The sequence below is a fragment of the Prunus persica genome, chromosome G2 (genome assembly GCF_000346465.2).
Source record: "Prunus persica cultivar Lovell chromosome G2, Prunus_persica_NCBIv2, whole genome shotgun sequence".
NCBI classification, from domain to species: domain Eukaryota; kingdom Viridiplantae; phylum Streptophyta; class Magnoliopsida; order Rosales; family Rosaceae; genus Prunus; species Prunus persica.
This window is the reverse complement of record NC_034010.1, coordinates 16,010,669-16,037,484: the sequence shown is the minus strand read 5'-3', so window position 1 is coordinate 16,037,484 and position 26,816 is coordinate 16,010,669. Positions and strand designations below refer to the sequence as shown.

Genomic DNA, 26,816 nt, shown 5'->3' with positions numbered 1-26,816 from the left:
TCACGATTCAGATAATATACGATTATTTTAGGAAAATTCACTATTATACCCAATATAGGAGCACAAATTATAAAAAAAAAAAAAAAAACCTATATGAAATGGACTTTAGAAACACACCCAAAGCCCATTTACAACATAACAAAAAGGCTTTTAACTTCTTTTAAATTACAAAACTTCCATTGATTTCTTAAAACAAACCCAACCCTAAAACCTCATAAAAAAGCCCAAAACACTCAATAGGGCATCAAAGTAATTTAATAATTAAAATTAAATTCAATATGGCCAGCTGCCATTTTTTGAAATTTTTTTGGGTTTGTTTATAGAAATTAAATGGTGTATGGTTTATCTATATTATTAGTTCTAAGAATGGGTATAAGACTAAATATCTCATTATTTTAAGTAATACCAATGATCAAATTTAGATTCATCTACAACTTCAAATTCGACAAGGCATACACTGAACACTTTATAAGTTTCTTTCCTTATATAAGTTTGTTTTTCCCGCAACCATACCACATCCAAGGCGTATGTTGCTGAACAACACTTTCCAGATGGAGCTACAAGCGCCATATCACTTGCTTGTATAATTAATAGCTTTTGGTATTCACAGACAAATTCAACCAATTACATTATGACACAAAATAATACCGATCGTAGTTTTCAACGTAAAAGAGCTCAAAACCCATATATGTTCTCACTTTCCAAACCATAAATCAAACGTTCATAATTGTGCAGAGTACTCACGAAGTACAAGTTCAAGAATCTCATAAAAATAAAATAAAATAATTTTTTCTCTCCTCCCTTTTTTCTTGGAAACGTAATCTCTTTTCTTGATAGTATCCTTTTTTACTTGGTACTCTAATCTCTCTTCTTTCTCACGTATACCTCTCTCTCTCTTTCCTAGGACCATAAAAAACCTCCATCTTTTTTCCCTCTCTCTCTCTCTTTCTTGGGACCAAAAAAAACCTCCATTTTTATTCCATTTTCATTTCAACGGTGAAGATATCAAGTTTTATAATCTGGGTTCTGTTTAGACTTCAGAGAATAAAATTGGGGACATGGATCCTCAAAGAATAAAATTGGCACCAAATTGCATAGGGGAAACATTGTTGTCAACTGGTGCTTCTCTCTACACTCAATAAAGTGTGAACTCTGAACCAACAATTCAAGTATAATCTGTCTGGCATGAGCATGATCAAAATCACTCATTGTTGCCTAGTTACCAAATCTGCAGAGTTTAGGCTATGGCTACCAATGATTTCAAGCATATTGGCATAGCAGGCCACAGTAACACATGGAAACTATACTTATATGCACTTGAACCAATTCTAAATCATGAGATATTTCCAAGGAAGCACATAAAAAGGAGGGGATAGAGGTAGAGAGATTCTATTAAGTCTGATAAATCTTAGTACATACATTATCCAATCAATGGTCAGTCAGGAGTTTCGAGAGTGTAATGTGCCAGATTGAAAAACCAGAAAAAGAAGTGTTGGAACTATTTCATGGAAACAAACTAGGATGTCCCTAATTTTATCGCTAGCATTATGACACTACAGTCTCGCTGCAAACGAATTTGTCTTGGCGTGCCTTATCTAGATACCTAGAAAGGCACATTGCGTTCGGGCATGCTCAGGTATCAGTGTAGAGAGAGAGAGAGAGAGAGAGAGAGAGAGAGAGAGAGAGAGAGAGAGAGAGAGAGAGAGAGAGAGAGAGAGAGAGAGAGAGAGAGGGAAAAAAGATGGAGGTTTTTTTTGGTCCCAAGAAAGAGAGAGAGAGAGAGAGAGGTGTGCGTGAGAAAAAAGAGAGATTAGAGTATCAAGTAAAAAAGGATACTATCAAGAAAAGAGATTGCGTTTCCAAGAAAAAAAGGGAGGAGAGAGAAAATTATTTTATTTTATTTTTATGAGAGAGAAAATAAAATTAATGATTGTTTATTTAAAACATTGAAACTATTTGTCATGTCAGATTTAATCTCAACCATTAAAAGTGAAGTAATCTAATGGCCCAAAATTGTGTCAAAACTTGTGTAAAAAATATGGTGCCACGGATCTGCCCCTATATATATATATAAATATAAATATACACACCTCACACCATCATCATGTACCAGGGGAAACAATCCAACCTAGGGATCGTTTGACACGAAACACCCCGCCAAGGGTGTCCGGGTTCCGACATATCCAAGTATCCAAGTGTCGAGGAGGTACATATCATAGTGCACATCATGCACATCTTGTACTGGAGAAACAATCTAACCGGGGATTGATTGGTTGAACCACACAGAGGAATCCTCAATAACCATGTGGCCAGGGACGAGCCGTCTAAACGGGAGACTAGGCTCTCAGTACACACATTAGAATCCTCAATACTAGTGAGCCTGTGACAAGTCCTACACGCGCAGACTACCCCGCTAAAGGTCTACGAAACACCCCGCCAAGGGTGCCTGAGTTCCGATCATATCCAAACAATAACCACAGTTTCCAAGTATCCATTATCCATCAATTCCAGTATCAGTTATATCACATGGTGGAGACACAATTTCATACCAGAATTCAAGTTCTTTGGTCTGACAATGGCGGTGAATTTCTCCACCATGATCTTAATCAGTTCTTACAAGATCATGGCATCATACATCAACGCTCATGCCCTTACACTCCCTAACAGAATGGTGTGGTTGAACGAAAGAATAGACACTTATTGGAAGTGGTTCGTGCCACTCTCTTTGGAAGTGGGTCCAGCCACCACACAAGGCTCCGGCCAGCTAGTTCACACCATACATACAACTCCGTCCCCTTTTAGTTAGCTATTTTTTTCCTACAAACTCTTGAACTAACTTAGGCATTAGAGGGCCTTTGGCCAACACCCCGCCGGGTGTGGTCCTCTTGTTCCAATCTATTTTGCAAGGAAAAAGAGGCGACGAAGAAGAAAGGGGAATTAATCAATTGAATATTCTCGTGGGACGAAATCGCTCCCACAGTGAGCAAACTTACTGCCCACGAAACATCATTGAACGCCGAAATCTAACTCGGGCAGATGAGCTTTGTGAGATGGATGGTATCATATTTGACATACTTGACAAGTTTTAGCCAGGCCTACTTCAATTTCTCCGTCACAAATCGACATTCTGGCTGTCGATATGTTAATGTTCTCCCCTGCACCCTCTCTAACATCTCGTATAATAAATCGTTACAAGATGAGGGAGGACATCAAGACCTTCAACCTTCCAGGAATGGGATGCAATGCAAGTCTCATTTCTATTGATGTTGAACAAAACTTGTTCAAGTCATACAAAGATGCAAATGCACTTTTTGTAAGCATAGAATCCATAGCTCCTAACTAGTACTGTGGCAAAGAAAAGTCCATGATGTTCACAAACTGTCTGTTCCGCTCGGGAGGGTTTTCCTTGATGTTCACAAACAACAGAAGCCTAAAGCACCAAGCCTTGTTGAGATTAAAGCATTTGGTGCGAACCCACACTGGCTCAAGTGATGAATCTTAGAATTGTTTCATACAGGCAGAAGATGAGAGTGGATATCATGGTTTTCGCTTTACCAAATACCTTGTAAAAGCAGCAACTCAAGGATTTACAATCAACCTCCAAGTTCTAGTACCAAAAGTGCTTCCACTAAGAGAAATTCTCACGTATCTGCTGGCATATCTGCTTCATAATTTAAGTACTAAGAGCCAAAAGCTAGAAGTAGCTGGGGGAGATGGTGTGAAACTGAATCTTAAGACTGGGATTGAGCACTTTTGCATTCATCCTGGTGGCAGAGCAATCATAGATGGAAATGGTAAGAGCTTGGGGCTAAGTGATTATGATGTGGAACCATCTAGAATGGCACTTCACAGGTTTGGCAAACATCAGCTGCTGGGTTTTGGTATGCTTTGGGATACCTGGAGGCCAAGAAGAGGCTGAAGAAGGGCAACAGAATTCTGATGAGCGGATTGGGAGAAGGTTTTAATTCTAATGAGCGGATTTGAAGCGGATTTGGAGCAGGTTTTAATTCTGATGAGTGTATTTGGAGCAGGTTTTAAGTGCAACAATATTGTGTGGGAAGTGCTTAAGGACTTGGATGATGCCAATGTTTGGAAAGATTGTATGGACAGCTACCCTCCTAATACCTTAATCAATCCCTTCATGGAGAAGTATAGTTGGCTCAATGATGAAATTCTGAACTTTGTTAGGTTTGATTTTTCTCAATTAGCAGCTTAATTTGAGATCTTATTGGTTAAGTATAGAGGTGGGCTAGGTTTGGTTTGGTTCGGTTTTGAGGCCAAACCGTGCGCTGAACCGTGAACACCGGTTTAAACTACAAGAAAAAACCTTTTTTGCGACCAAATTTTTGGTGACCAACACAACTTTGGTCGCCCAATAGAGTTATTAGAGAGGACATTTTGTATTTTCATCGCCAAAAGTTTTGTGAGATTTAGGCATGGATTAAGACTTCAACCAACTAATTGGCGACAAAATCTTTTCGAAGGGCAACCAAAATATTTCGACGTTGTTCAATGAATTCGCGACCAAATGCAATTTTGGTCGCCCTTTTTCAATTTTGGTTACCCGCGAAATCTAAAATAAAATGCGACCAAAATATTTGGTCTCTAAGTTAACTTGGTTCGTTTGCAAATGAAAGTTGCCGCCCAAAAATTTCGTCAGAGTTAGAGACAAACAAATTGGTTGCTGATCATGGAGAGGTAGGCATCTAGGCCCTGTTTGGTACACCTCCTTGGATTGGCTTGGATTGGACTAACTTAAATAACACCCCAAGCCCATGTTTGGTGCAGCACAACTTTAAGTTAAATGAGACTATATAATCCTGGCCTACAAAAAACACTTCACTCGTTGGCACAAAATAGAGAACTCTGAAGAGGTGCCACTAAATAACGAAGACACTATTGAGTCTGCCATTATCCAACGTTGCTCTGCTCTGCTCTTCTCTTCAACGTTATTCTGGCTCTCTTCTTCAACGTTGCTTTGTTTTCATCTTCTATTGTGCTCTACTCTCACTCACTCAGGTTAGTTGTTCAACTCTCTTCTTCTCTGTTTGTCTCTCTCCTTGGTGATATTTGATGGGTTCAATTTGTTATTTCTTAGTTTGATTTTTAAGTTTTAATTATGTGGTTTTTTGTAGTTAGCTTAATTTGATGAGAAATAACATTTGTATTGGTTAATTTTCATTGGATTATAATTGGGTATTTTTCTAGGGTTTTCCATTTTCAATTGTTTTGATTATGGGGTTTTTGTTTGGAATGAGAAAAATAAAAGGGTAGAGGTCATGTGGCTAATTGCATGTTGTGTTTGCATCTATAAATATTGTATGAGGTTTGCTTTATATGATGTTGGGATGGTTTGGAGCTTGTCTCACCACCATGTTTGAACGAAGAAAAGAAGAATAAAAGGGTAGAGGTCATGTTGCTAATCGCATGTTGTGTTTGCACACAGACATTTGGTTTTTGCAAACTGTGATTGCAATTGCATGTTGTGTTTGCAATTACTTACTGACGGTTTGGCAATTTACATTAGGAACTTTCACATTTTAGAAATGTTCTTAAAATATAGGCAAGTTTTGGAATATTTAATACCAATTTTTTGTCTTAGAATCATAGTAAAAATAGTTGATAATTAAAATATTATCACTTCAAAGAAAATTTTAAATTTTTTTTGTCCCAGTCCGAGCATAAACCAAACACAAGATAGTACTATTTTTGTTATCTAGCTTCTTAGTCCGACGCAGCACCAAACGTAGGTCAGTACTTAATCCAACTTAAACCAAGTCTAGCCAATCCAAAACAGTCCCAGGATTTAGTCTAGTCCGTAACTGTCCGCCGTACCAAACAGGGCCCTAAAGTATTAAAACTAGTTTTACTTCTTTGGCCTTTTGGGTTTTGTGGTTGATTTTTAGACTAAATTCACAACAACCAAAAAAATAAAAACAAAAACAAAAAAAAAAAAAAAATATCCCCCAATTCCTTTCCTTTCTCTAGTACCTACTCTCTTCATCTCCCACACAACACAACCGACGCCTTCAAGTAAATCCTCCATCGACGCTCCTAGCGCAATCCTTCGTCGATGACCAATCACTCGTATACCCAACCTCTCTTCCTCCCCCCTTCAGATTTCTCATGCCATGAGTTATTTCCCATTCTCTCTTCCCCTCCAGATTTCTCTACTCCACTTGCTGCTACATCAACACTCTCTGACTCACGAAAATACCAGAGATTCTCTACAATCTCTTCCCCCACAGACCAACTCTGATTCAAAGGTGTGTTCATTTCATTATTTTGTTTATTTAACCAATTTTCTATAATTATTTGATTTTGGTTCTAGAAAAATAAATCTTGTTTGTTTTTGTCGTAATAATGAGGTCGTAGACAGCCCCTCAACCACTGAGTTGGCGAATTCCTCCTACACCACTTCTTCATCTGCTGCTTCTATGTTAGGTATAGGTATGACAACTAGTTTCTCTGTTTTTTTAAATATCTTTTTTTTTTTTTGAATTGTGAGTTTTGTAACATGTTAATGTTTATGAAATTTAATCAAGGGTCATTGAATTATTAAATAGCTCGAAACTGAAACAAGTTTTTTCCTTTTCTTTTCTTTTCGTTCCTCTTGCTTCTGTCATCTATCTTCATTTTAGTTTATGGTTCTTTGTATGTGGATTATATCTGTGACCAACTTAATAAATAGCACTTGCCTTTTATTTTTTATTTAATATTCCTAATTTGAAATGAGGAACCTGTACTTTTTACATAGGTGTCGATTTTTTCATGTTGTGTCTTGTTGGGTTTATACATGTTGTTTTACCTCCTTTTAAGATTTTTTGTGCTTCCCTTGTTTTATTACCTTTACCTAAAAATAATTTCTTTCTACCTTTGGACTTGGGAGACACCACAACCTAGTTTTGGACCATTTAGTTTTATCTTGGGGCTTTCTCTTGAATATTTGGTGCTTTTTGTGATTGGTTTTATTATGTTGTTGTTTTGGGTTAAATGAGCAAAAGAATAATGCTTTTGGCATTTGCTTGAATTATGATGATTAGTTAAACTTAGGAGGGTGGAGGCATTTACTATTTTGAGTTTGAAGAGTAATTTGATCTAAAGCTCTCTCAAAATTAAGTGATTTACTATGTTTTTATTTTCTAAAATTAGTTTTCTTGGTTTAGACCGTGCATAAACATTCCCATATAGATCCATTTCTTTTTGTTGGAGAGAGGAGATCTTATCTTATTTTTATTGTCTTTTTGAACAGAGAGAAATAATTTGATCGTACAAGGGGGTCACTTACAGCTATTTAACAAGTTATTATTTTTTGTTTGTCAGTTTTAATCTTGTTTATTATAAGTTCAAGTAGTTCTCATATTTTTAGGTTGGCAATATGTAGAAGGTTGAAATTACTACTTACATTAGCTGGTAAAGCATCCATGATTTTAAGACCAGATGACTAACTTTTGCAGCAAAATAGTGAGTTTTTCCTTTTCTTTTCCTTTTTTTTTAATTTTTAAATGTACTTCTTGTGTCTTTTATCCCCTGATTTTCTGTATATGCTTAGAGCTGCTAGTCAATGATGATGGCACAGGAGATGCATATTGTAGTACCATAAATGGAAAGGAATTTGAATTGCTATATCGTACTGGCAAAAGGAATATGATTTAAGTCTACTTATTTATGATTAGGCACCAAAACTTTCACTGCTCTTTCTATCCTTATAGTTATAACTTTCCTATTTTTTGCCTCCCAGACAGCCCTTTTCCTCTGAAAAATAATAAGTCTGAGATCAGCGGGAGCAGGGCCAAAGATATGCAAGAGTAAGTTTTCTTTCTTCAGTTTAAGTTAAAGTGCATTAACTTATTTGAACTCTATTTTTATAACGAAATTAGTCTGCGTTGAGTTTAAGTTTGTCTTTTCTTGATGTGTATGTAAGTTGGAGATTTTAAATTGGGCTTGTTTGTACTTCTGCTCATCTGCATATATAGCAATAAAAGGAGTGATGGTTCTAATGGAACAGATCAAAGATGTACCATATTAATACCAATTTTTCTTTTGTAGTACTGTGTATATACATATTTATATATATGTGTACATATTGATGTTGCTTTATTTTATTTCTTTTGTAGAGGAAGATGATGGATGAGTTTGAGGTGAAGCAACAATTGGTAGAGATTAGAACTTCCAAGAGATCAGATCACGACCCCCCCTATCCCTCAGGTTGTTCTCTAGTCTTCATGTGGAGAAATAATGAATGCAAAACTTGGGGTTGCAAAGGGCAAGAAAATTTGGAGCCTGAGCTTTAGACTTGAGTGGAGAGTTCTTTATTCATTTCTGCTTATTTTTATTGGATATAGGGTACTCCCTTTTATGTGTACTTAAATGACTACTATGCTCATGTACCTTTGAATGTGAAAAACTTTTATGCCATTTCTATTGCTTTAGCTTACCTAAATCTATTGTTTCCCGAAATTACAATATGTTTATTTATTGTTTGTACGAAAACTTCTTCTATGTCAAAAAAATTAGGAAAAAAAAAACAAAAAACAAAACATGTTTTTGCGACGAAATCCATTAGTCACCAGAGCCTATAGGCGACGAACAAATAAATTTGGTCCCCTAATCCCTTTTCAGTACGCGCCAAAATTTGGTGCTTTAGCGGGAACTCTCCTTCATCGGCGACCAACTAAATTCTGTTAGGTGACAAAAATATGTGGTCACTTAAAGGTTTTGGCGACGAACTTCAATTTCCGTTGCCTGGAACTTTCAGCCACTAGGTTTCAGTGACCATTATGGCGACAAAAATAATTTGTGGCCAAATTGTTTTGGCGACGAGATAAGGCCTTTTAGCGACCAAACGTGGTGGTCACCAAAAGGGTGTTTCCTTGTATTGGAGAAAATTCAAACCGTGCGCCGAACCAGTGAGGTGGGAAACCAATCATCTCGGTTAACCGATTACCTCGGTTTGGTTTGGTGAAAACCTGCTTGAAAACATGTAGACTCTAAAATTCATTCAAACTCAAACATTCATTTACAACCTGCTTGAAATTCATTCACTATTCACATCACAACATATTCAAATTCATTCATCTAATCAGTCCTTTCAATTCAAACTAAAACATATGCATCATTCATCATTCACATCCATCCAAAGTTTCAAAGTAAACCATATGCATCATTCACATTTTAAGTACAAAGTTTACAAATTACATCCATCATTCACCTTTCAAGTACAAAGTACAAAGTTTACAAACCTATCTTTTGAAGTGCAAAAAGTTTTTGGCAAAAGATAGGTTTGTTGAGGAATTGACTAACCTATCTTTTGCCAAAAACCTACTTCAATAATCTCATCAAAAAAGAGCTCCAACTCTTAAATATATAAATGAGCTCATCAAAAAAGCCTTCCACATCTAATCCAGCCCTTTTCATTAACAAACCTATCTTGTTATGTTCAAAAACCTATTTCAATCTCATCAAAAAAGAGCTCGAACTCTAAAATATTGAAGTGAGCTCGTCAAAAAAGGCTTCCACATCTAAACTTCCAACTGTACAGCCTTTTAAGTAACAAACCTATCTTGTTATGTTCAAAAACCTACTTCAATATCATCAAAAAAGAGCTCCAATATAAACCTACTGCATACAAACTGTCCAGCCCCTTTACAAACCAATTCTTCCTGCTTCCTTTAATTTTTGGTAGTAAACATTAGTGGCCAGTGGCCACTTGTTCATTTTCATTCCGCTGCAAAGTTTCAATATCTACAAGAATAGAGAACATGTAAGACAAATTCAAATATACATGGTTAAAACAGAAAAATAAAATAAAAATAAAAACATAATAGCAGTGCCTGATTCCATTTTCTCCAAAGCTTGATAAAACTCAAGCTCATCTTCACTTGGCTGCTTGTTGAAGTCAAAAGCCACTTGGCTTAGCCAATCCTCAGGGTAAACAAGGGCTTCGACTATTTTAGAAGTCAAAGACGCCCTAAAGAGATCCACAACCCTTTTTCCCATACTAAACGCAGCTTCCAAAGGCACACTTGAAATAGGGACAGCAAACACATCCCTTGCAATCTTAGATAGAACTGGAAATCTTGGAGAGTTCTCTCTCCACCAATCTACCAAATCAAAGTCTGCTATTTCTGGATCTTGAGCTGCCTCTAATAAATACTTGTCCACCTCATTCTTAATTTGAACCACAGTTCTGTCTTTTCTTGTTCTTGAAATTTTTTTCAAGTCTGGGATCATTGCATTCAACTCTTACCTCCCCTCCACTTTCTACATTAGCCTCTGCAATAGATTGGGCAGCTGTTGGTTCCTCTTTCTTATAGGCCTCATACATCCGCATTAAGAGATCCTTCGCCCTTTCTACCATCACAGTAACCTTCGAATCATCACTTTCTAACTCATCAAAGGTATATTGGATACAGTCCATTTTGTAACGGGGATCAAGCACCACCGCCACAATCAGAACTTGGTTCACTTCTTAATATTACCCCAATACTTATCGAACTTCTTTTTCATTGAAGTTGCAACTTTTTTCAAAAAAATGTCTTCACTTACAATCATTGCATTCAACTCATCAACAATAGAAAGCATCTCATTGAAGGGGATACTGGAACTAATCGTCTTATATGCACTACATTTTAAGGTAGCCTTGTAAAATCTTTTCAAGAACTTCACAAAAGCTCTTGCATACTCCCAATCTGCAGCGGTTGGAGGCAGCAACTTTTTTTTAGTGCAGATTTCCCCTTCTTGAACCTTTCTTTTCTTCTTTTTCGGAATACCATCATCACGATCACCACCACTTTGATGAAAGTAAGATGCATAGTCTTCCGCCTCCTCTTCCAACCTATCAAACCCTCTTTGAAACTTTAAGGCAGCTTCTAACATAAGATATACTGAGTTCCACCTTATTATACACTCCAAAGGTAATAAATCTTTGTTGTCAATTTTTTGCAAGGCCAAACAATGCCTAAATTTGTCCAACCTAGAGGGGACAACCTTGTATATACACAAGCTTTGCGAATACTCTTGAGTCATGCAATTCACTCAACCCATCAAAAACTATCATATGTAAACAATCACCATCTAGCAAAAGAGTGCCCCAAAGCTTCAATTGCCTCTTCATATGCCTAATGGCCCCATCATTAGCCGTAGCATTGTCAAGCGTAATAGTAAAAACTTTATCCATTCCCCAATCATGCAAACAATCCTCCACAAGTCTCCCAATAGCCTCACCTCTATGATTTGTAATTTGACATAAATTGATGATTCTCTTATGCAATTTCCAGCTATCATCAATGAAATGGGCTGTCAAAGCCATATAGTTCACATTTTGCAAGGAAGTCCAAGTGTCCATGGTAAGCGACACTCTTTATGAATTTAGATTTAATACACTCTTAATTTTTACATTTTCTTCTTGAAAAAGATCCCACACATCTCTAGCAATGGTTCTACGAGATGGTGGATCAAATCTAGATTGACACTCTCTCATAAATAGCCTAAAACCGACACCTTCCAGATGCCTAAATGGAAGCTCATCAAGTGTGATCATCTTCACACAAGCAATTCTACTTCTCTCCTTGCTATATGAATGAGCAACTATAGTTCCTTTGTTGTCAAATAAAAGAACTTTTTGTTTGTTCTCCTCTCTTAATGGACAACCCCCCCCAATACAATTATCTCTCAAATGTTGCATCATTGTAGATGTCCCATTTTTTATGGGATCACATGCATAAGATGCACGACAATACTTACAAGAAGCTCTAGGTCCTATATTACTCCCTAATTCAAATGGTTCCTTAATGAAATGTTTCCATACCTCCGATGCTTTCCTAGTAGGCTTGATCTTTTCCGAAGTGGGAGGACGTGAAGAGAGTGTAGCTGCTCCATCCCCAATTACTTGTGGTGTATCATCTATTGTGGGTGTAGGACTAGCTTCCATAATTGACATTTTTAAGGCCTATAAAATGAAAAACATATTCATAAGCAAACTCATAAACATGCCAAAACATGTTACACTCCAAAGGTAATAAATATTTACACACCAAACAGATTTTCAAAGCTATGAGTCAAAAATTTTACTTCTTTATTATTATTTTTCAAAACATATGTAAATTAAATCCATTGACTATAGATTAAAATTATTCACAACTGCTTTCATACAAGTAAAGTAAATTGTAATTATATTATCAATTAAACTGCAAAATCTTGGCTTGAACAATAACCCAATTAAACTGCATAATCAAGCCTTTTACAGAAATACCAGACATATTTAGCATTCCTGGTATTAATAATTTCATGATTGAATTGTTAGGTGCACCCACAGAGGTGCAACCCCTTCAAAAATAGGCGTATGCCACTTAAAACGACGAGCACACAGTATTCATTAGTAAAAGGCGAAAGAGTAATTCGCTCTGTGCTTAACGCATGGCCAGCTAGTTCTTGCTCTTCTCGTCGACGTGGGAATACTATTGTTGCTTGCCAAAGGCCTAACTCTGCCTCTGGTGTTTTTGGCATGTATAGTATGATTAGACTTGCAAGATCTGTATATCAAGCTTCAACATACAAATTTCATGACCAACTTGTATTTTGTTATGAAATAGTTTGAGTTTGGTTCATCTTTCTCCTACTTTGCTCATAAAGTTTAAACTTTTACATGTTCAGTAATCAATTACATTCAATTTATATATATTGGAGTTGAAGAATGAAGACCGTTTAAGTCAAGCAAAATCTTAAAGCTTAGCTTAGCACAAGCTCGTCCTAGAAAACAAGTTAACTCAAGTGAAGTTCAATTGTGAAAAACACAGGTCATGTTGACCTCGTCAAAAAATTGAATCACTGAAAACACTTAGGATGTCAAAAGTGTTGTTTTTTTTTTTTTTTTTTTCATAAATTCAAGGCAATGAAAGAGTGAAGATAAATAAATATGCACTATATGCTTGTAAATGGATCGAATTTGGATCATATTCGAATTATCGGATTGAATTTATAAATTCATATTTGGCACGTATCGAATTTAAATCGGGTCAAATTATTAGATTGAGAATTTTAGTCCATCTCCTATTAATTATATAGGATTATAAACTCCTATCTATCCGCATGTACCTAAATATATATATCACTCAATCTTATCAATAATTTTGGCAAAAACAAAAAAAAATTTCATTTTCAATAATTAAGTGGGGTGGGTGGGGGTTGCGACCATTTCTACCGTGCTTTCGATCATGGGACCAAACCATTTATTAGAGCTTGACAATTGTGCTTACTGCCTAACTATACTTCTTAATGAATACCTGCTTTTTATAGATATGTGGTATATATCATTCAAATAATAAGTACCAATTACCAATTAGTTAAGTCTCCCTTTCCCTAGAATGCTTCTTAGGAATTGTATTTAAAGGAAAGAATAGGGTGTATGGAAAGTACAAATTATGAGAATTGTTCCAAGTTGCATGCAACTCATCATTTGACACTCCACAATTCTGAACCACAACACCCCACCACACCACACCCCCCCCCCCCCCCCCCCTCTCCTTCTATCACAAAACCCTACACACAGAGCTAGCTAGGGCCATGGAGCTCTTGATGGTGACGTGTTTGCTTGCTCTTTTCTATGGTCTCTCCTGCCTCCATAAGATAATTCTGCGTATGAGAGACCAGGCCTGCTACCTGCTGGCCTATGAGTGCTACATGCCCACCGATGACATGATGATCAGCACTGATTCTTGTGTCAAAATAGTCACACGAAACAAGAATCTAGGGTTGGAGGAGTTCAGGTTTCTCTTGAAAACAATTGTCAATTCTGGCATCGGTGAGGAAACTTATTGCCCAAAAAACATCATTGAAGGCCGAGAAGATGATGCAACCCTAGTAGATGAGCTTTTGGAGATGGAAGAAGTCATCTTCGACACACTGGACAAGCTTTTTGCTAAGTTTAGTGCAATTTCTCCATCACAAATTGACATTCTTGTGGTCAATGTGTCCATGTTCAGCCCTGCACCCTCTCTAACATCCCGTATAGTAAACCGCTACAAGATGAGGGAGGACATCAAGACCTTCAACCTCTCAGGAATGGGCTGTAGTGCAAGCCTAATTGCCATTGATGTTGTGAAAAACCTATTCAAGTCGTACAAGAACGTGAACGCCATTGTTGTAAGCACAGAATCCATATCTCCTCATTGGTACTGCGGTAAAGAAAAATCCATGATGCTCACAAACTGTCTGTTTCGCTCGGGAGGGTGTTCGATGTTGTTCACAAACAACAGAGACCTAAAGCACCAAGCCAAGTTGAAACTAAATCATTTGGTGAGAATACATACTGGCTCAAGTGATGAAGCGTATAACTGTTGTATACAGGTGGAAGATGAAAGTGGATATAAAGGTTTCCGCCTTACCAAATACCTTGTAAAAGCAGCAAGTCAGGGATTTACAATGAACCTCCAAGTTCTATTACCAAAAGTGCTTCCACTGAGAGAAATACTTAGGTACCTGGTGGTATCTAAGCTTAAAAGTGCCAAAAGCCAAAAGCTAAAAGCAGATGAGCGAGTTGGGTTGAATCTTAAGACCGGGATTGAGCACTTTTGCATTCACCCTGGTGGAAGAGCAGTCATAGATGGGATTGGTAAGAGCTTGGGGCTAAGTGATTATGATGTTGAGCCATCTAGAATGGCACTTCACAGGTTTGGGAACACATCAGCTGCTGGGTTTTGGTATGCTTTGGGATACATGGAGGCTAAGAAGAGGCTCAAGAAGGGTAACAAAATTCTGATGAGTGGATTTGGAGCAGGTTTTAAGTGCAACAATATTGTGTGGGAAGTGCTGAAGGACTTGGATGATGCAAATGTTTGGAAAGACTGCATAGACAGCTACCCTCCTAATACCCTAGTCAATCCATTCATGGAGAAGTACAGTTGGATCGATGATGAAATTCTAAACTTTGTTAGGTTTGATTTTTCTCTATTAGCTACTTAAGTTTGGACTATGTTGCACGGGTACAAATATGAATACACCAATACAATACCATTCGCCGATACGACAAATCTCAAAAAACTAGGATACTGGTAAGGCATCCTTATGGTGATTAAAATAATATATATATTATATATGAGTTTTGGTATGTTATTAGTTAAGTGTTGACATTTTCCTTGCTTGTTTGATGGAAGTTGCTCAATAAAGGGTACCTGCTGTATAATAAAGGATCTGTTTATGAAATTGCATTGTATATTTTTATTTTAATGATAAACATTTAATTTTATTGATAATTAGATCATATTTATTGTAAAGAAAATGATAGAGCCCACATAAAGAAAATAATGAAATAATATTCAAAAAGCTTAATGATAATGTTGGAAGCCATCCAATTTGCCTAAAAATAGGCTTCCCATTTGCTTAGCAAAACACACCAAAGGAGAAGAAAGGAAAGAAAGGAAGAGTGAGTTCTATTTGAGAGGAAATTATGTCAGTGTAAACATCACAAGAGCAAATATAATTCTACTCCCAATATTCAGTGGTACTTTTCATACTCTGATTATTTTATTTTCATAACAAGTTATCAGAATGATAGTCTTTCCTATTTACTTCTAAATTTTCTGGCTCAACACTATGCGTTTATTTCTCTATCTCATCTCTGTTATATGTCTCCTCTCACTTTACTACTACGATGACATGCAAACTTTCTTTTTTGTATTTTCACAATTTTTATGTTGTTTCATCCATGTTTGTTTAATTTATTTTTTCGTACTGTAATTTTGAATGGTGCCGTTTTATACTCCATATTGTTATTTTATGATGATGTAATTTCATTACCAATCACGTTGTAACACATATTATCGTAATAAAAATGATAGTGGCGCAGTTATATTGCCCACAATGTATGATATGTGGTGGTTTTATCCCTGCATTTACTGTATGGTGTAGGTTTATTACCCATACAGCAATATTTATTTAAAAGTGTGGCGTGGGTTTATCGTCCACACAACTATCTTTACTTTTTATTTAAAAGTATGGAGTAGAATTAGTGCCCATACCAGCACGTTTACTTCATAGCACATTTACTTTATTATTTAAAGTATGGTGCTCGATTAATGTTCATACATAAAGCAATTTATTTTATGAATTTATTTTACTGCACATTTACATTTATTTAAAGTATGGTGCGGGATTATCGTCCATACCAGCAATTTATTTACAAGCAATTTATAGCAATTTAATTTATGAATTTATTTTATCGCACATTTACATTTATTTAAAGTATAGTGCGGGATTATCGTCCATACTAGCAATTATAGCAATTTATTTCATGAATTAATTGTGTGATATGATGAGTTTTATAGCATATAGATATCAAGACCAGAAGTTCCTTGATCCTCATCATATAACTACATTAGGACCTGAAGATCCTTAATGATGATAATGATATGAGAGCTGACTGTCTCTCTGGTACTATATTAGTAAACAAGAGATCAGACCTGAAGATCCTTGATCCTTGGCATGTAAATAAGGACCTGGAGTTCTTTGATAATGTAACAGTACCGTATTGGTTAATAGTGTCGTACACATGAATAGTAATTGTACTGGCAAATGTACTGTACGCATGAATAGACACGTATTCATGACCTGATGAATAGTATTGTATACATGAATAGTGACGTGTACATAAATATTAACCATTTTGGGTAAACCGTCACTATATACAAAAGGGAACCTGCAGTTCCTCAAACTCATGGATGAATAATTAAATGAGAAGCCAGAAGCTCCTCAAAACATGGAAAATTTTGTAAGGGCCTGAAATCCCGAAATATGTACGAGAAATTATAAAAATGTCCATACCATGAAAATATGCGATTTTGGCATGAGTTCAAAATCTGACAATATTGAGAACATGAAGTTCCAACAATTAAATGGATAACCCTTGGGATATTATTAATTGTGGTACATCACATATTTCTTTGGCATAAGAAAATGATGAATTTAATAAAGTTCGATTCTGTTATAATCTACACCTCAAGGAAGAAATATATTTTGTTAATTCCGGTTGTTAAGAATACACCATAAAATGGATAATATTAGGATAAACCTCAAAGGATGAATTGAGGCTGCCAACATATTTTGTTATATTATATGATATGGGCCGGAAGCCCATGGATCCAAATATATGAGAGACCCCAAACTTGAAGTTTTGGATATATAGTAGTTAATGCTCTTCACTATTATATTGCAATATTATAATGGCTTTTACTCAATTTATATTTCATGCCTATTTAATTTATATTTCATGCCTATTTGAAAAAGGCAAATAAATTTTCAAGTTGTATTTAACCCGGGCTAGAAGTTCTGGACTCACATGCATTGAAATATGTAACTTGAGAGATTTGATGTGGTTATTTGAACCTATAAAGCACAAGATTCCAAACCGTCATTTTGAAAAGATGTAAAAATGACAAGTGCAAGTTTAAGAATTTATCCAATTATTATAACAGGAAATGAGCATATAACAGATAGATTCTTTTCATCTGCAAGGAAGGAGCAGGCTCTGTAAAATCTATAAAATTCAATTATGTTCTAGAAGCCTCTGAAGTAAGAGGACGGCGCATCTTAAGCTTAGCCATAAGCCTCTCGTGGTCTCCCAGAATCTTGTCATTGGAAATCTGCAGCATGTCAAGCCTTGTCTGCATATCAATGGAGTATGAACTCACCAGTTTCAAAAAGTCCTTATTTTCCTCTTTAAGTTTTTCAACCTCTTGCTGAGACTCATGAAGCATTCTCCGAAGAGACGAATTTCAGCTCCTGAATCTCGCTTGCTCTGACACGCAAACGATCAGACATGTTAGAAACAGAAGCAGTTCTCTGAATGCTAAAAGCGATTGAGTCATCAATAGCCTCTTCGTCAGACCTCCTTGTTAATAGTATTTCATCTATAAGAGTAAGGAAATTCCTAACTACTATGACAACAGTCATATTATTCATCATCACAGAATCATTAACCGTGAGATGACGATTTTGGGATACAAAGGATGGACACCAGACTTTGGCGTCAAGTGTTTTTTTGGGAGCATCATTTAAATCGAGATGCCTTGGGGGAGAAGAACATGAAGCCATTTTAAAAGGGTTTCGAGGAAAGTCTTAGAAAAGCTAAATTTTCAGAAAATGAAAGGAAGTTGAGTTGAAATGCAGTTACTCCAATCAGGCCTTACAGAGGCAATATCTATAGATGAAAATGTGGCACCATTTCCAGGATCCCAATATTTTCTCGGATCCCCATATTCTCTTTTTCTTTTCCAGATTCCAAAACCTCACGCGGCCTCCATTAATGTATGTAGGCACTTTAAGGGTTCTCAAGGACTATTTTCGTCAAAGCCGATCTTGCTTTGCTGATTTTATGGAGTTACTTTTTCAAAAGTATCTCAAGAACCTCACAAATTTATGTGGTTAATTTGAAATTCACCAGATCTACCTATTCCTCTAATTTATGTATAAATATGTTACTAACGAAATTTTCTTTACAGAATACACCCAGTTTTCTCCATTTTTCTTCATATCCAATTATGCAATATCCACTTGTTTTTCCTATCAGTGAGCGCTTGGTGTGCTTGAGAAGCGAGACTTTCTCTGATCATCCATTCAGGAAGCAAAACTATCCCTGATCACGTTTCGGCGATGTCGGGGAGCCGTAAGGACGACCACATGCTCTAATCTCCTAAAGTTCTACTACGCTAGGAGAAATGAGAGTTTGTTGTCTGTTACCTCACCAGTTTCCTTCCCTGATCGCTTACCTACCATGCAATCAATATCACAATTCTTTGTATCTTTTCTTTCTTTTATAACTCTCTATTCATAAATGATTTTATTTCTTTAGAACGAATATCTAAAGAAAGAATCCATGTAGTGATCCTAACACTGAGGGTTATTTTTTGACAGAAACAAAAGAATTGTGATTTTTGCACTTGCAGGATATAACTAGATCATCAAGCATTGCATTGTATTTGCTGAGCCGATACGAGCTTGAATGATATTTGAGCAAAGTTTCTCCCACCTAAGGATGTAAGCAACACTTGTGTTATTTCATGTTTGTATCTTATTTTGATATTTTGTACGACATCCTTAAAGGTAACCAAATGGGGAGATAAGGCCGTTCGAAAAGAATGCCATGCAAAGGACCATTCCAGAAGAATGACTTGCATTATAAATCATTCCAGAAGAACGACTTGTATTATGACCATTCCAGAAGAATGGCTTGTATCATTTTGATATGTATTCATGAATTATTAATGTAAATTTCACAGATTGCAAGTTGGATACATTGATGATACACTGCATGGATTAAAGTTCCATAATCACAGAACATAGTGATCAATATGATGCAAGCCTATTGCGTAGCAAATGATATGGATTGAAGTCCCAAAAAGATAATTAATTGACATGTATGTATTAATCTGTGGCATGCCTGCAGCATGACAGATATATGAGTTTTAAATGTTCCAACTCCCTGAATGGAGACTATCCACGCCCTAGTGTAAAATAACGCTCCATTGGAGGTTATGATCCACATTCTCATATAATTCGTCCTATAAGAGATGTCTATTTGGAAAGAGACAATAAAACCCCCCTGAAGTGGCTTAGGTACCCAAAAGCAAAGAAATGCTATAATTGATGCATGCGCATGCACATGAGAATAGTGGCATCATGAATTGATGAATGACAATTTTTGGTAGCTACTCAAATCATCAATGGGCAGTGTTGATTGGAACCACGTTCTATTATTAAATGTCGACAATATCATTGAACAAAATGGAAAGAGGCAATTCAATTACAGATGAGAATGAACGTGAAGGAACAAACCCATAGTACGAACCCCAAAAGATGTTAACCCTGAAAGTTATACTTAGGTGTTCAGAATAAAAGAAGAATATACTTAATTTATATGACACAATGTTTCTAGTAGAAACAAGGAATGTTGAGGTTCTCCATATTTACAGATGCAATCGTGCCTTCTTATTGCACATTTACAGAGACCAACATGTTATCTTTAAGGGTTATTAAATGCACGGCGCATATCTCCATAAGCGATTCCCTAAAGATGTACAAGCAGACAAATAGCTAGATATAAAACTATATAATGTGTCATGAAGTGTAATCCCTTAAATAAAATCCCCGAAGGATTGTAATTGTATGAAGCAAGTCGTTGAAGGACATGTGCCTGGAGCACAAATTTTGTACTCAATATTAATATGTATAAATTGCCTCAGTAAGTACATTAATTATGATATGGTTGCAATACATTACAACTCCTGAAGAGTTGATAATTGATTGAAACTCCTGAAGAGTTCAAGAAATATTTGTCTCGGCCTGAAGATCGAGAATTATGCCAACGAGATTTTGGCTTATACTAAGAAAGTATTGAAGCATTTTTATGAGAATTATCTGTTGGGCACTTAAATGATTTTTCTGAAAATATACTGGACCGGACATTATATTTTCTAGATAGAGCTCAGCTTCATCACGACCACTTTGGGATTATGTGAGACATATTTGATGCCATCTCCGCTTAAAAAAACACACGGACATTGTAGCACTCCAAACTGACATTCTAGACTCTTTTGTACCCTTGTACAAACATATATAATTATAATTATATATATTAATTCTAATATTGTGTAACCCTCCACAATAGTCTAACGCCCGAAAATCCCCCCTGGAAAGGTGAGATTACTCCGGGAGACTCGCAGTCAACCAAGGGTCAAACTACCCTAACCCAGGTCAAACGGACCTGCGGAGCTTACGACCTCCGATTTCCGATCTGAAAGTCCCTATGGGTTCTATAAGGTATAGGACGCTCGTCCTGCAAGTTTGGTTCAGATCGGACGGTCGGATTGCTCACGATCGCATGATCTGACGGTTAATATAAAATATAACTTTAAATTATTATTCGGAACATCCGGGGCTCCGATTCACAATCCGTGAATTCCTACACGATCCTAGAAATACCTAGATTAACATATATTAAATTTCGGACCATCCAACGGTCCCAATCTATCGAACCCGGATAACGCACAATAGGCGATATCCGTTCGGTAGTCAAACGATGTCCGAATTGAGATCCGTGAAATCCTACGCACTCGTGACAACCTAAGGATCTCATCGAGACACAGTGCCACTTTTTCTACAGTGCCCACGCGCCGCTGCACGTGCCGGCAGCGTGTGGGTGCCCAAAGCGATAAAGCTTCGCCGGAAAATCTCAAAACAACGGCTCCAAACTCCTACCCTAGGTATAACACCCTATTTGGAGCTACTTTTGTTCTTGGACCTACCCCAAAAACTGACCGGAAGTGGCCGCAATCGCGATCCCAAAACTGGCCGAATTTCAATTCGAAAATCGAATTGGCTACGCTAAGAATCGATCCAATCCTACCTAACAGGCAGCTAGAGCATGAAAAGCAGGTGAGAAACCATACCTTGCTCGTCGGAATCGGTGGCCGGAGGAGGGAGATCGATGGCGGAGAAGTTCGGACGACACCCGCCGCTTCTTCTCCATTTTCCGGCGAAACCACGGCGGCTGGAGGCGGGAGCCGGCTGGGGTTGGAAGAGGACGACGGCCCGGTCATTTTGGTACCGGCCCCGTCGTCATCGGTGGCCGGAGGAGAGCACAGCCAGCCAAAACGTGGCCGGCTGCCGTCGCGCGCGAGAGAGAGGAGAGAGAGAGAGACCACGAGAGAGAGAGAGAGAGAGAGAGAGAGAGAGAGAGAAATCTGATTTTTTATAAAAATTCTATTTTGAAATAATTACGATTGTGCCACTGGGTTTCTTTTGACCATATCTCTCTCGTTACAACTCCGATTCGAGCTCACTACGTGTCTATGAACTCGTCTCAGTTCGACCTATCCAAAAATACTAGTCACTGCCCCAAACTCTCTCCGGTTAAGAATATGACTAAAATGCCCTTAAATAATTCAATAATTTAAATAAGGGTTAAATTTGGAGTCGGGGTGTTACAATCTACCCCCCTTATAAAAATTTCGTCCTCGAAATTTCCTACCTGTCACTCGAAGGGTTATGAGCATTGTGCCCGCATCTACCACTCGGGTTTCCCCCAGCTCTTCCTTGGAAAGCTAAACGCTTCCATTTGTGATTTGATTCTCTTCTAGCTTTCCTAGTAAAAGAAGATCCTCATTCTTTGACTTCTTGATATTTTCCTTCTTTCTCTAGAATCGATAAGCAGCATTGCCAACACGATTCTTTGAGAGGAATGTCAGAGAGGATCATTTTTACCGAATTGTAATCATCGTCTATCCCTCTCTACCATGATCCATTGCTGGTTCCAAGGAAAGATCTCTACTCAAACGTGCTCACGTGAGATGAGACCCCAAAGTATTCTCTCCATCTCCATAGGTAGGATTACTCAATTCATCTTGGTCTCACCCTTGGATTTGACCACAGTATTCCCACCACACACGAGCCTCTTTCTGTAAGAGAATTAAGGCTATCTTAATCTTTTCCACACTTGTGATTTCGATTATTCTAACGCCACCTTTCAGATCTTGGATCCCTTAATCCAATGTCAGGGAGTTGCTCGCCCTAGAGAAAGGTTGTGCTCTTAGTATCTTCGACTCGGTGCTCTAGGCACACAGTCGAAAATTAGCAACATGTTCAGGCAATGGAGGATCCCTAGAAGCAGGTTGATCAACTCCCTATCCTCCCGCTTATGCGGACTCATGAACAACTTTGTCATAGGAACATCCAACTGTACCATAAGTACAGGTGTTACCCTATCCAAAAACCTTCGGCTTCTATTCGCAATCTTCCGGAACTCCTGAAACAACCACTGTCTGTGGTAAAGCTCCAGCCCTTCTGATGCTCCGGCGGTCTATGTATCTTTCCTCTAGGAAATAATTTGACTTTTGCGACGTCCTCAACGTCGCAAACGTGCCATTCCGAGATGGAACCCATTTTTGATCCCCACAATTAAGGATGCACATAAGGTGCAGGGTCCACAGGAAATTGAACCTAGAGCTCTGATACCAACTGAAAGGACCCGCCCCGAATTTTTCGAAACTCGAGGCGAACCCTCTGGAATTCCCGATATCAACCCCGATGCCAGGCCCGCTTACTAAAGACCGAGACTTCCTGCCGAAATTTCGGCAGAGTCTCCTCTATAAATTGGACATTTTCCAAAATTTCAACCTGCATAAAAACGCATTTAATATCCACAACTGGCAGCATGCACAATATAATGTCATGCAATTCACACCAACGGCCTTCGGCCTTCCAAAAATTCTCATCTAACTACCAAACATGCTAACAAAACAATTCATGCCTTAAACAAGGCAACAATTCAAATGTAAATTATGACTAACATTTAGTCTGCGGCTGCACCTAATAACCTTAGGCTGCCTACGTACCCTCCTTGAGGGATCAAGCCACACGTAGTTCTTGCATAAAACCCAATTCCACACTTAGGCGATACCTTATTTCATTTCTCTGCATTTCACATAATCTCCCCATACGCCGGTACAACCAACGCCACGTATGGGGTCTGTCAACATGCCGGATAACCTACGCCACGTGCGACCATGCCATATTATCATAATATCTCCCCATACGCCGGTACAACCAACGCCACGTATGGGGTCTGTCTCAACGCCGGGTAACCTACGCCACGTGAGACCTGAACATCATATCACATCTCCCCATACGCCGGTACAACCAACGCCACGTATGGGGTCTGTCGACACGCCGGATAACCTACGCCACGTGCGACCTCAACACAATATACATAATCTCCCCATACGCCGGTACAACCAACGCCACGTATGGGGCCTGTCTCAACGCCGGATAACCTACGTCACGTGAGACCTGAACATCATATCACATCTCCCCATACGCCGGTACAACCAATGGCCACGTATGGGGCCCGTCCCAACGCTGGATAACCTACGCCACGTGGGACCTAATTTTCACTTGGTGGTACTTGTAGTGTAACCAAAATCCGGTGAGGTACCTAAGGTAGTGCGTATAGCACTCCAAACTGACATTCTAGACTCTTTTGTACCCTTGTACAAACATATATAGTTATAATTATATATATATTAATTCTAATATTGTGTAACCCTCCACAATAGTCTAACGCCCGAAAATCCCCCCTGGAAAGGTGAGATTACTCCGGGAGACTCGCGGTCAACCAAGGGTCAAACTACCCTAACCCAGGTCAAACGGACCTGCGGAGCTTACGACCTTCGATTTCCAATCCGAAAGTCCCTATGGGTTCTATAAGGTATAAGACGCTCGTCCTGCAAGTTTGGTTCAGATCGGACGGTCGGATCGCTTACGATCGCACGATCTGACGGTTAATATAAAATATAAACTTTAAATTATTATTCGGAACATCCGGGGCTCCGATTCACAATCCGTAAATTCCTACACGATCCTAGAAATACCTAGATTAACATATATTAAATTTGGGACCATCCAACGGTCCCAACCTATCGAACCCGGATAACGCACAATAGGCGATATCCGTTCGGTAGTCAAACGATGTCCGAATTGAGATCCGCAAAATCCTACGCACTCGTGACAACCAAAGGATGTCATAGAGACACAGTGCCACTTTTTCTACAGTGCCCACGCGCCGCCGCAAGCGCCGGCAACGCGTGGGTGCCCAAAGCGATAAAGCTTCGCCTGAAAATCTCAAAAGCACGGCTCCAAATTCCTACCCTAGGTATAACACCCTATTTGGAGCCACTTTTGTTCTTGGACCTACCCCAAAAATTGACCGGAAGTGGCCGGAATCGCGATCCCAAAACCGGCCGAATTTCAATTCGAAAATCGAATTGGCTACGCTAAGAATCGATCCAATCCTACCCAACAGGCAGCTAGAGTATGAAAAGTAGGTGAGAAACCATACCTTGCTCGTCGGAATCGGTGGCCGGAGAAGGGAGATCGACGGCGGAGAAGTTCGGACGACACCCGCCTCTTCTTCTCCATTTTCCGGTGAAACCACGCACTACTACAAAAAAGCAAAAAGACGACGGTAAATCACCGTCGTGTATTTGGTTTTTCAATGGTCGTGGAATCCACCGTCATCTTTTCCCTCATAAACCACGACGCTAAATAACCGTCGTTGTTAAACAATACAACGTCATCAAAAAATACAAAACGACGTCTTTGTACTGCAAAAGATCTAAAAAAAGCAATCGATGATGATAATAGACGACCAATTCTCTAAAAAGACCGTCGTTAAAAAGGGAAAATATGACACATATTAAGAGAACAAGGCCGCAAGATAGACATACAACGACGACAATAAAAATACGCCGACGTTAAATATAATTTTCACGACAATAAAAAATATGACGTCTTTAAATACATTAGAAGACGACGTTATTGATACCTACTACGTCGCACATATAAACACAACCGTCGTACAATTAATTTTCCACTTCGATTTTTTGATAAAAGATGACGTGGAAATAGTTGTCAGTGTCATTATTTACGACGTATGTGTTTCTATAGTAGACGTTGAAAAACTAAACAACGTCAGTTACAAATATATGAGAGTCGTATTAAAAAATTTATACGTCCTATTTTCAGAAACAAACAACGACCATAAATATTAGACGTTGTTAAATACAACAACGTCGGAAAACAATAAAAACAGACGTGTTTAGTCTGCTAAAGTTCTACAACGTCTCTTATTTACAAAAAACCGTCGTGAAATAAATTTTCCACTTCGATTTTATCTAAAAAAGATGACGTGGAAATAGTTGTCAGTGTCATTATTTACGACGTATACATTTATATAGTCGACGTTGTATTTATATGTATTCATTACTCACGACGCACTTAATAATATAGACGACGTTGAACGTCTAAACAACGTCGGTTCCAAATAAATGAGAGCCGTATTACAGAACATATAGACGGCGTAGATTATGATGGGAGCCGTATTACAAATAACGTCGTTTAATTGTTATTAGACGGCGGTTATAATGAATTTCCGTCGGAATTAATTTCGTTCCTCTTCGTTTATAAAAGAACTTGCGACGTGGAAAATGTATGATGACGTCGTATTTTTTAACGTTCAGATTACATATCTCGTTTTTTAGACGTCGGTATTATGGGATTGGAGTCGTGTTATTTTGAATTACATGGCGGTTCTTTATCCTTCACCGACGTGATATCCTGAATAATTGCTTCACAATAGCGTCGTGGTTCTTCATTGTTACGTTGCTTTAAGACGTCGGTAAATATGCTGAATAACTGATTCACAATAACGTCGTGTTTTATTTGAACGTAGAAAGTGAAGAAATCACATTACAATATATTACAAAATTAATGTCATACACTGCCAATTACATAAGCATCATTCAATCCATATATCTTCACACCCATCTCGAATATTTTGACCGCCTAACTCACCTACCAGTTCATCAAATGTGTCAACATTTGGCATCCCTCTAGTAAATGGCTCACACTCAATTATCACATCACCTAATACTTCATCACCAATAACATCATTATATTCTCTACTAGGCATTGATAACACTACCGACCAACCACGATGCATCGGGTCGTCAACAAAAAATATTTGTTTGACTTGAGAAGCCAAAACAAATTGGTCATTCCTATGTCCAATTTTACTCAAATCTACAAGGGTAAATCCAAGTTCGTCGACTACAAGACCAGAACTATCTATCCAATCACACCTAAAGACTGGGATTGTAAACTTTTGGTAGTCAAGGTCCCAAATTTCTTGAATGACACCATAGAAACCCATATTTGAGAGAATTGGGTTTTATCCTTGGCACTAGCACTTGCATGGTATGTGCAAGTAA

At 38.0% G+C, this 26,816-nt stretch overlaps 1 protein-coding gene, 1 long non-coding RNA gene and 1 pseudogene across 2 annotated transcripts; all 3 read left to right on the top strand.

Moving 5' to 3' along the window:
- Positions 2,576–4,216, top strand: LOC18786604 (annotated as a pseudogene).
- LOC109947177 lies at positions 5,971–8,346 on the top strand. Its single transcript, XR_002270125.1, has 5 exons — positions 5,971–6,266; positions 6,376–6,450; positions 7,253–7,301; positions 7,742–7,808; positions 8,118–8,346. It is a non-coding gene; the product is annotated as an uncharacterized LOC109947177 (long non-coding RNA).
- Positions 13,505–15,251, top strand: LOC18785809 (3-ketoacyl-CoA synthase 19). The gene has a single exon (XM_007219360.2). The coding sequence runs from the start codon at positions 13,564–13,566 to the stop codon at positions 14,959–14,961; it is 1,398 nt and encodes a 465-aa protein (XP_007219422.1). The 5' UTR covers positions 13,505–13,563; the 3' UTR covers positions 14,962–15,251.

Coding starts and splice junctions, on each gene's coding strand:
- LOC18785809 (XM_007219360.2), top strand. CDS start 13,564: ATGGAGCTCTTGATGGTGACGTGTTTGCTTGCTCTTTTCTATGGTCTC.